Source organism: Lepidothrix coronata, unplaced genomic scaffold (genome assembly GCF_001604755.1).
Source record: "Lepidothrix coronata isolate B3197 unplaced genomic scaffold, Lepidothrix_coronata-1.0 Scaffold188, whole genome shotgun sequence".
Taxonomy (NCBI): domain Eukaryota; kingdom Metazoa; phylum Chordata; class Aves; order Passeriformes; family Pipridae; genus Lepidothrix; species Lepidothrix coronata.
The window spans coordinates 974,934-985,405 of record NW_016690368.1 but is presented as its reverse complement, the minus strand read 5'-3'; the positions used below and the strand labels follow the sequence as shown (position 1 = coordinate 985,405).

Genomic DNA, 10,472 nt, shown 5'->3' with positions numbered 1-10,472 from the left:
ACCCATTAGCTTCACTGGGTTTTGCTGCTTCGTGACTGGTCTTAAGCAGGTGTTTGCAGGGAGCGTCGCTCCCAGCCCCTGGACTCTCAGCATTCCCCATCCCCTAAGGCCGCCTCTCCAAGGTCACTGCAGGTGATGGGATTATTCGATGTCGTTCTCCCGTCACGTTAACGGGTGACAAACGACTGTGACCCGGCTGTTCTCAGGGTCTGACCAACACACACTCGGTGTTTCAGCAGCCTGGGGACTGGTCCTTACTAAAGGCACATCTGATCTTCGCTTTGCTGAGTCTTCATTGTTCAAAGGTAACCCCAGGCTGTCCCTCCAGATGCACAAAACATCGCTTTCGGATGCTTTTGGATGCTGCAGCTCCTGGGAAAGAGGATCTGAGGGTCAGGCTGCTGACAGCTGCCCGGTAACCCAGCTGCCCAGTCAGGCCAGGCTCAACAGTGCTCTCTGTCTGTACTGGGAACAGACTTTTCCTTGACCTTCTCTTTTGCCCCCCTGCTCTGTGTGTTCCCCCCCCCGCCCCCCACCCAAATGGAGCCTTTTTCTCACTTGTTTGTGGTGAATCTCAAGTACTTTCTGGATGACAAAGTCCACTTGTCAGCAATATTCCTTTAAAAGAATCTGTTCTCTCTGCTCCAAGGCCTGCCTGACAATCACTCTATTATCACAGCTTTCTTATCCCATAGATTTTTTATCCTTTCCCTCCAGGGCTAATAAGGAGAAAAGCTCCAGCAGTCATTGTGAGGAGAGGGCTCCCACTCAAGGGTTCAGCTCAGACTGAAACCCTCACAAACTCCAGGGAAGAGCCATTATCCCGTATGTGGGACACCATCATTTGATCACCATGAATGACTTTTTGAAGCAGAGGCCATTCATCAGTTGGGTAATGGTGTTGTTAGCTCAAAGACCCAGCTTTCAAGTCATTTCTGCTCCCAGGGCCCCCGCTGAACCATCTGACCGCTATCACTGGATAGTTCACTGACTCTCCGCTCCAGTCGTGAAAGGAAATATTCTTGACATTTTCTGACAGCTCACTGATGCCTCGTCCCAACTCATTCCCCCACCCTGGAATGCTCTTACTCTTCCCTGTGCAAGCTCCCATCCCTTCAGTGGGATGTGGCACAGCTCAGAAGCACCACCTGCACCTGCTTTGCACTGCTGAGACACCTCGAGGTCTGTGTCCAGTCCTGGGCCCCTCATTCCAAGAGACATTGAGGGGCTGGAGCGTGTTCAGAGAAGGGAACGGAGCTGGGAAGGGGCTGGAGCAGCAGGAGCAGCTGAGGGAGCTGGGGGGGCTCATCCTGGAGAAAAGGAGGCTCAGGGGGGACCTTCTGGCTCTGCAAGTCCCTGACAGGAGGGGGGGGGCGGGGGGGGTTCGGGCTCTGCTCCCAGGGAACAAGGGACAGGAGGAGAGGGAACGGCCTCCAGCTGTGCCATGGGAGGGTCAGACTGGACATCAGGAGGAATTTCCTGCTGGAAAGGGTGGTCAGGCCTTGGAAGGGGCTGCCCAGGGAGGTTTGGAGTCCCCAGCCCTGGAGGTGCCCAAGGAAGGCCTGGCCATGGCACTGAGTGCTCTGGGCTGGGGACAAGGTGGGTATGGGGCACGGGGGGGACTCGATGATCCGGGAGGTCTTTTCCAGCCTCAGTGATTCTGTGATCTGACCTTGGCAGCAAGCGGGGGGGGGCATAATTTAATTTTTTGAGGCTCTTTGAAGTATTACAAACCATGCACACACAACATCACACCACACAGGGAGCACAGAGCAGCAAAGCCAGGCTTTGACACGGCCCAACACCCCCTTACTGGCTGTGATGGGGCGTCTCCACTGCTATTCCATGAAAAGAAGCTCATGGGACCACTGCTTATAAAAGCACACAGGTTTATTGCATATCAATCTCATGTATAAATTCATTGTAGCATTGGAAAGATTACATTTGGTATACATTCCTATTCTACAGCATTAACCTCAAAATCAGCTTTTTCTATTCATTATTTTAAAGGAATTTCTCTACACAAGTACATTTGTCTTTTATCACAAGCATCAAAATGAAATTTGTAAAATCGCCTTTTTTTTTTAATTATTTTCTACACTTCATATCTTTTATTTCATTATGCTCCCAACAAAGCGATTCCATATTAATTAATAACTGCCAACACTTTTTCTTTCTTCCTTGGCAGTTCGAGGCTTCGAGCCTCGGACGCAAAATCTAATCACATATACAATAAGTGCATCTACGGAATTTTTTTCTTTTTAATAAAAATTTCACAAACAGACACAATAATGACTGCTAAACACAAGTCATGCACAGTTTACTTATAAACATAACAGAAGCAATATACAATCAAGAATGATATGGAACAAGCACCATCCTCTTTCTCAATGTTTTTTAAACATTATATGAAAACCAGACATTTACAATTGATTTAAAAAAACACTATACAGGTCTAAAGGAAAAAAAAAAATCCAACCTAAATCATATCTGTATTGTAACAATGGGAAAAGGAATGACATAGGATGCACAGATTTATGATTCTTGCAAGCACAATATATATATGTTTTAAATTACATCTTCTGCAGGCTGGAAATGACATCAGGGCAAAACATCTCTTGCTTTGAAGAGAGCAACGAGAATGTAAAATACACTGAGAATTACTTTCAGAATTACTTTGTTCACATGTGAATTGCACATTTGGAAATCAAAGCTGCCTTTTTTTTCTTTTTCATTCTTTTTTTTTTTTTCTTCCAAAGTGGTACTAAGAATTAATGACAGAAGAGAGAGAGAGAGAGAGAGAGAGAGAGAGAAAGAACCTCGGAATCATTCAAGAACGTTTTAGTCACAGTATCACTCAACACTACAGAGAAGTTTCATGGCTTTGTGAGAACACTACTGACCATGGGCGAGGAGCAGAGGGTTTTGCCCTTATGTGACCAGCGCTGACTCCTGCCCACGGGGGCAGCGGCGGGCAGGGTCCCGCTCCCCTTCCCCGCCGCACACACACACACACAATACAGCACGTAAAAAACCGAGTGTAAGTCAGCAGATTGACCCGGGCGGAGGGGAGGGGGCTCACGATCCAGTGCTTTGATGCTTTAGAGTCAAACGCGTCCATGTCATTGTGCAAGTGCTTTCCGGGAGGCTCCGCGCGGCGGGAGCGAGGAGCCGGTCCCGGGAACGTCTACTGAGCGTCTAAGTGCTGATTTGGGAGAAATCAAAAGCTTCCTCTACACTGTTTTAAGCAGGACAGAACCCCGGCTGGGCGTGTCCCGGAATGCAGCTCAGCAAACTCGGCTGGTGTTTGCTGTTCAGCCCTGTTCAGTTTGGGTTTGGGCAGCTCCCGTGGAGCCCTGCACAGCCACATCTCTGGGATGCCCTGTGAGGCAGGACCTGGCTGGCATGGGACACCCTGGAAAGGCACCCACCCGGAGCAGCCTGTGCACCAAAGGGCACATCCCGTGGAAGAACCTCAACACGTCCTGTGGGAGAACCCGGTGCCTCGGCACCTCCTGCAGGAGAACCCCCGTTCTCCACACCAGCCACAGTGGTCACACCAGGACTGACCACCAGCAAGCAGGCAGCAGGGAACGGACAGACACCACACCCATGTCCACCAGCTCCAGCCCAGGCAGGAAGATCCACCTGTGGCCAAAGCAGAGGCCCTTTGTAGAGCACTGACATTCCCTCCCTGCCGAGCAGGAGGGGGCAGCCAGCGGCTCCCGGCCTCTCCCGGCCACACCAAACACCCACAGGCCTTGCCCTTCTCTCCTCTGTGCTGTTGTGGCAATAAGGCCGTGGGATGTGAAGACACTTCAATAAGTAGGTCCTACAAAAAGCTCTGGTTTAAATCACACCTCGAGTGGTGCCCTGGCTATTGGACACGCCAGCCCACATTCCCATCCCTGCCACCCTCACCTGCCCACATTGCACTGGGATCCTGGATCCCCACGTGTCCATGGCTCTGGACAGCCCTGAGCACCACAGCTCCACATCTCACCCAAGCTCCCAGACCTTCCCACTGCTGGGAAGCCACCTGTGCCCTGATGGCAGAACGTCCTCGACACAAAACTCTTGGGAAACAGCCTTGAAAATACGGGATTCTTCCCTAAAGCAGCAACCGAAACCTAAACACCTGCTGGGAACTGCAGCACATTTCAAGTGCAATCCAATGAAAGTGAAAGCTAAACAGAGGTTCAATGAGGCTTTCTGTTTCTTTATCTTAACCAGAAAATCAAAACTTGTAATCAGTGCTAAATTAGAGGAGTTGGGAGATCGTACAACACATGGAGATATGAGCTAGAGAAAGTGGGGAGAAAACTGAATCAGAAAATATGAAAAGAAAAAAAATAATTTCATGATTTTAAACCCTATATTTTTAATGTCCTCAATCCCTGGCTGGATTGTACCTCCCCATCCCAGGCCAGCACCAGGAGCCTTCACTCCTGGAGGTCTGTGGAGAGCCAGGATCAGCCCTGGGAGGGGGACAGCGACAGCATGAGCTTGGTCAGAGCAAGGACCTGACAAACAGCTTTTGGAGAAACCACACAGCAGGGGGAAGGGCTGAGATGTGGACGGGAAGACCATAAATACCCCAAATAAATCCCCATGATAACTCTTGAATTTCTTGATACTTGGCCCACATTTTGGTGACCAGCTCACTGCCACTCCCTTGGCTGCTCCGTTCCCTCCTCGAGCTGCAGATCCCGACCCCCTCAAAGGACAGACAGAACATTGGATCCGAGCGTGCAAACCCTGCTTACTGCCCATGGATCTTGTTCCAGCACAACAGGCAGTGCCATGGGCCCTACCAGAGACATGCTCACACACTGTTTGCTCCAAGCAGCTGCCAAAATCCAAGGAGCTGCAAATCGGCTTCGTGCTGGAACAGGACAGGATGGATCTATCCCCACGCTTACGGCCCTTTCCATGTTCTCCTGAAGCAAGGCCATTGAGGCAGAGCATCCCCACTGGCCTCCTCCTCCTCCTGCACTGGGGGAGCTGGTGCTGGTTCCCAACCAGCCAAGGCCATCACTAGAACCTTCCTCCAACGCCCTGGGCACTTCAAGGCAAAGGGAACCCAAGGGGTGATTGTCTGGAGAATTGGCAGCACGACTGGCAGGACTGATCTGGGGGCATTTGGCACATGGACAAAATGTTCCTACTCCCTGGTTATCCATCATCCAACATCCAACCTTAACGACACGATTTTGGTCCTTCACTACATACTTATATTAACATTGTTTCTTCACAAGAATGATACCTAATGCAAAAAATACTGTTAAGGAAGAAATAAAATAAGAAAGGAATTAGCCCAAAATTACAAGTTATATACAGCTTAAAATAAATTCCATCAGGAAAAGAAACAATTCTTTTATTATTTTCAGTTGGCCCCTGTGGGAATAATTTAAAGGCCAAGTGCCTGGGCAGGGCTGTGCTGCAGCTGCCACAGTGGGGATGGGATGGGATGGGGTGGGATGGGATGGGACAGGGCTGTCCCTCCCCTCTGCAGAGCCAGGGTTCCTCTGACAGTGTTGGCTCTCGGGCTTCCCCTGCCCGAGAGCTTTGTGCAAATACATGAAGCAGTTCGGTTACACTGACTGGTGTTCTCAGGGCCTTGGGCACTTTCACAGGATGTTGTGGAAAACAAAAAAAGGAGGATAAATTTTCTTGGGAAACACGCTGATGCTGCTAATTTACCTTTTGTTCCTTCTGTACCAAAGCCATCTTTGATGTTTTCCTCCGTGGACAGTTTGAGGCTCCCGGCTCCCCAAAAACAGCCTCAGGTGTGCTCTTGGGAGCAAAGCTGACCTTGCAAAGAGATCACTCCCCCCCCCACCTCTGCTTTACTCAGGGAGGTGGTTCCGTTGTTTTGGCATGATGGAATGAGGCTTCCCACTCTGGACTGGCTCAGAAACCTCCACCTGCCCTTTTCCATACTGAGCAGGCAGAGGGGCTGCACGTGGCTTCCATAATCGTTCTGTAAATCTATGTTATCTCCAAATTCCCTGCTCCAACTGCAATTGCAATGGAGAACAGCAGAAAGCCCAGTTGATTTCTGGAGGCTGCTGTGTATCAGCAAAGGAGATGAGGCTTTGAAGCGATTTAAAATCACTCACAAAATATCTGTGAGCAACTTTAGGGTTGGAGAGACAACTCGATTCTTATCTCTGTGCCCGAGCAGAGCTCTGCACCCTCAGGCTGCTGGAGCACAGAAATGTTAGTCTTTCTACTGAAATTACAGGCCAAGCAGCAGCGGGTGGTGCAGAGGCACCGTCCAACAGGCCAGAACAACGGTGTGAATCAGAGATCTCTGCCACAGCCCCAGATACCATCAGCACGGAATGATGTCACCCAAAACCCCCGGGAGATGACACAGGAGAAGATGTGTCTGAGTTGCCCTCAGTGGGGTGAGACTCGCCCAGCACACGTTTCCTTGTGCACAGCCAGGGAAGGGCTCACCCTGGGATCTTTCTGCTTGGGGAATTCCAAGCACTGCCAGGAGCTCCATCACTCCCCAGTGCCACCACGGCCACCGCCCTGGCTGGGCACGGCTCTGTCCCAGACACTGTGACACTCCAGCCCGGGCACAGCTTGGGCTGGCAGCACTGGCAGGGATGGGGAGCCCTCTGCCCTCTCAGGCAGAGGGTGCTCAGGGCACAGCCGATGACCCACGTTGGTGTGACACGTCCACACACCGACCCCAGCAACGTTCCAGGCTGGAGATGTCCCAGCTGGGACCTGCACGGAGTGTAGGATGACTCCAGGCCTCACCTCCGAGGAGCTTTGTGCCGTGCCAAGGTTTTGTTGGGAACAAGGGACAGGCTGGTATTTCTGTGGGAGCACAGATCTCTTTTGGGGGTCAGTGAAATGGGATGAATTTCCCTTCCCTGGTATAACTCCAGTGACTGTGTCAGAATTGCACCAGGGACAGGCCAGCCCTGGCTCTCTTCCCTCAGTACTTCCCTGCTCAGCTGGATGGGAAGGAAATGTGTGGTTCCGAGCTGCCGTTCCTGCTCAGGCTGGACTGGCTCAGTGACACTGGTTTGTAAGGTTGGAGGGGCCAATCTTTGATTGCACTGTTGCAATTCATGTCTTGCTCATGCTGTTCCTATAGACAGTGAAATCCTGGGGCTGTGTCAGGGTTATCCAGTTTGGGAGAGGTTCATTCTGATAAATTAGAAAGGAAAACTCTGGACAGGTAAAAATGCAGGACGTGTAGGTCGGATGCGACAGGTTTCCTTCTCAGCCCAAAGTTCAGACGACTCCCTGAGGCCCTCTCATCCATCTTCTGCTCGCTGGGATTTTGCAAGGATAGCTGCAGCACCACTGCCGCCTCGCTTGGACTCTGGCCAGTGCCTTGAGGACCTCTCAGAGGTGGTTGATGGGGTTAAAGGTCCCCGACTCTGAAGCTGCTCCTGCCATGTCCAACCAAGCACCCAGAGAGTTCTGGGAGGACGTGTGGAGGGGAGCGTTCTCAGACAGGGACAGCATCATTGCATAAGCCTGGGGGAGAGAGGAATGCAGAGGACACTGTGAACACCCTGCAGGACCCCGAACAGGGGGTGTGAGGCACAGCCCCAACCCCGCACACGGGGCAGGCAGCACCCTCTGGCCTGGGCCATAAACCCCCATCCACACACCAGGATGGCCCCCACCACTCCAAAGAGTTGGATTTGCCACCGTTTACAGGCAGCTGTAGGGATAGTCAGGAGGGACCATCATTCCCACTGGCCCTTACAGGCCCAAACCCATCTCGAGCCAGGTCCCACAAAGTGATTGCAGCCTCTGCTCCCAGGGAAAGACAGCTATTGCTGGGATTTGCTCTTAAAACAAGTACATCCCCAGAGAGGCCAGAGTCTCAGAGAGGCTGGGCTGGGGCGGGCATGAGCCCTGGAAATGGGGCAGCAATGCCCACAGCAGCAGCATCGTGGTGGGCACTGGTGGGCAGCTGCTCATCCCCACTCACTGCCTGGCATGAGCCCACTGGTGCCTGCAGACACCTGCACGGAGCTATCTGGGAACACAAAATGCTCACTGGCACTACTGGTGTGTTCAGATGTTCTGTCAGGGTGGATTTATTGCTGCAGCTAAATGATTAAAGGTGTTTTCTGGGAGAAACACACCAAGACTTCTGCATACACAACAACCACCTGGCTTCTTGGAACCTGGGTGCTCTCCCTCCTCCAGGACTGCTCATCTCACACACCTCTGTGTCCTTCCACAACCCACACAAGTGGTGTGAGGACTGAGGCCAATGATAACCTCACACACCAGAGGGGAAAGCCAATGTCATTGTCACCCAGGAGAAAGAGGAGAACATAATTGGTCCCCACCCTCCCTGGTCCAGGGCAGAGGAACAGCTTTGTGGTGCTGTGGACACACACACTTCTAAAACTGCTTAAAAGAAAGCCAAAGGAATGCTCTGCTGCTCACACAAATGTTGGTTTACTCTTACATTTCCAGCACAAGATATGGTTTGAATTATTTAAGTTGCTTATTGTGATTCAAGTGTGAAACCGATTCAAAAATCAAAAATACCACCCCTCCCTAGTCAAGCACAGGCTGGCCCTAACAGTGTGGTACACGTTGGAAAAGAGCAGGTTGTTCCCAGAGTTAGTGCATTTGGGATATTAGTGACAGGACACAGGTATGAGTCTGGCAAGTGGCTTGTACTAATTGAGATTCATCCCCAAAAAAGCTCTGCTCAATCTTCCAGCAGACCCTCCCTCCCTCCTAACACCTGCTGTGAAGGGGGACAAGAATTTCACAAGTTTTGGGTGATAAATCAAAAATCATGTTCTGCATGGCAGCACTAAACAACTGCTGTGCTGAATATTTGACACAGATTTTATGATAAATTCTGTTGCTGGAAAATCAGAAAGAGCCTCTGAGGCCAGAGCTGGGCTCATCCCCTGCCAAGGGCTGAGTGTGCTCTCTCCAGTCCTTTTACGTATGGTTTACTTTTAGAAATCAAGGAGATAGACAAGGAGACCCTCTAGACATGCTGGGCTGCAAGTCCTGGAAATGCTGTTGTCTGTGACACCTTTTATAACCAAACCCAAGGGCATTTTGTTGCTGTTTCTGCAGAACAAACCTCGGTGTTTACAAACAGAAGACCCGTCTCGAAGTATAAATAAATAAATAAAGAGCCACAGAAACATTTATACAGACAGATAAAAACAGACAAGATGCCTCTGTGTAGCCATGTTCTCACCACACGGGCTGAACAACAAATCCACCTGGTGCCCTAAGGGTGATGGCCAGACCCTTCCTCTCTGTTGCAGTTGTTGCAACAGGACACAGTTCACTCACAATCCGTGTGTGTGTTAGAATTCCTGCTGGAATGGGGGAAATAAAACACTGCAGGGGGGAAATAACCCACTAGAAGGGGAAAACAACCCTTTGCTAGAGGAGGGCAGCTGCTCCCTAATCCTACTGTCCGTGCTGGCGGCAAGCTTGGAAAACGTTCTGTGTATACCCACCTGGTTTTTAGCCTGCCTGTACAGAGTCTGTTTTATTGTCTCAGAGTCTAAGGTGGAATTAAACACATCTTTAACTTCAAATGCTTCCTCGGCTGCTTTGCGAAGATCCAGCCCCTTCCCAAAATTCGGCATCTGCTCCAAATCTAACAGGGCGGCTTCGTCCTCCTCAATACACCTGTACCAATGACCAGGGGTGAGCCGGGTTAGCTCGGCTGGGCGCCCACCCCTCGCCCGGTGCCTGCATGCACAACCCACGGGGGTCACAGCCACATGCGAGAACGGACGGACACACGGACACGGGAACCACACGGCATGGCAGGAGCAGAGAAGAAGTGGAGAGCAACAAGTGCTGCAGGTGTCTGAGGTTCTGCACCAAAACCAGCAGGGCACTGGGCTTGGGGAAGGTGTTACTTGGCATCCTGGCACGTCTGCTGCCACGAGGCAAAAAGAAGGCTGGGCCTGCACTGTGTGCAGGAAACTTGAATTTTAAAGCTGTCTAGGCATGGCTGACCTTGGGGAAAAGAAGTCTTTGCTTTTTATAGAATCATAGAATCACAAACTGATTTGGGTTGGAAGGGACCTTAAAAATCACCCCATTTCACCCCCTGCCATGGGCAGGGACACCTTCCACCAGCCCAGGCTGCTCCAAGCCCTGTCCAACCTGGCCTTGGACACTCCCAGGGATGGGGCAGCCACAGCTTCCCTGGGCAACCTGTGCCAGGGCCTCCCTACCCTCACAGGGAAGAACTTCTTCCTAACATCCAGCCTAACTCTGCTCTCTGTAAGTATGAAGCCATTCCCCCTTGTCCAAGCCCTTTTTAATAGTCTCTCTCCATCTTTCTTGTAGCTCCCTTCAGGTACTGGAAGGCTGCAGTTAAGTCATCCTGAAGCCCTCTCTTTTCCAGAGAACAATCCCCGTTCTCCCAGCCTGTCTTCATGGCAGAGCTGCTCCACCCTTCTAATCCACTTGGTGGCCTGCTCTGG

The 10,472-nt window shown here is 51.1% G+C and overlaps 1 protein-coding gene across 2 annotated transcripts in view; it reads right to left on the bottom strand.

Annotated features, from left to right (window-relative positions):
- Positions 1 to 2,751: 2,751 nt before the first annotated feature.
- The window catches only part of PRDM16 (PR/SET domain 16), a 169,745-nt gene continuing 162,024 nt past the window's right edge, over positions 2,752 to 10,472 (bottom strand). Inside the window, exons 13-14 of one of the 2 annotated variants that reach the window (XM_017831181.1) lie at positions 9,489 to 9,663; positions 2,752 to 7,509 (exon numbers count right to left, since the gene is read on the bottom strand). In XM_017831181.1, coding sequence (XP_017686670.1) covers positions 7,375 to 7,509; positions 9,489 to 9,663 — 310 coding nt within the window. In that variant the 3' untranslated portion in view covers positions 2,752 to 7,374. The remainder of the gene's footprint in view (positions 7,510 to 9,488; positions 9,664 to 10,472) is intronic. The other variant, XM_017831180.1, reaches the window with a different exon arrangement.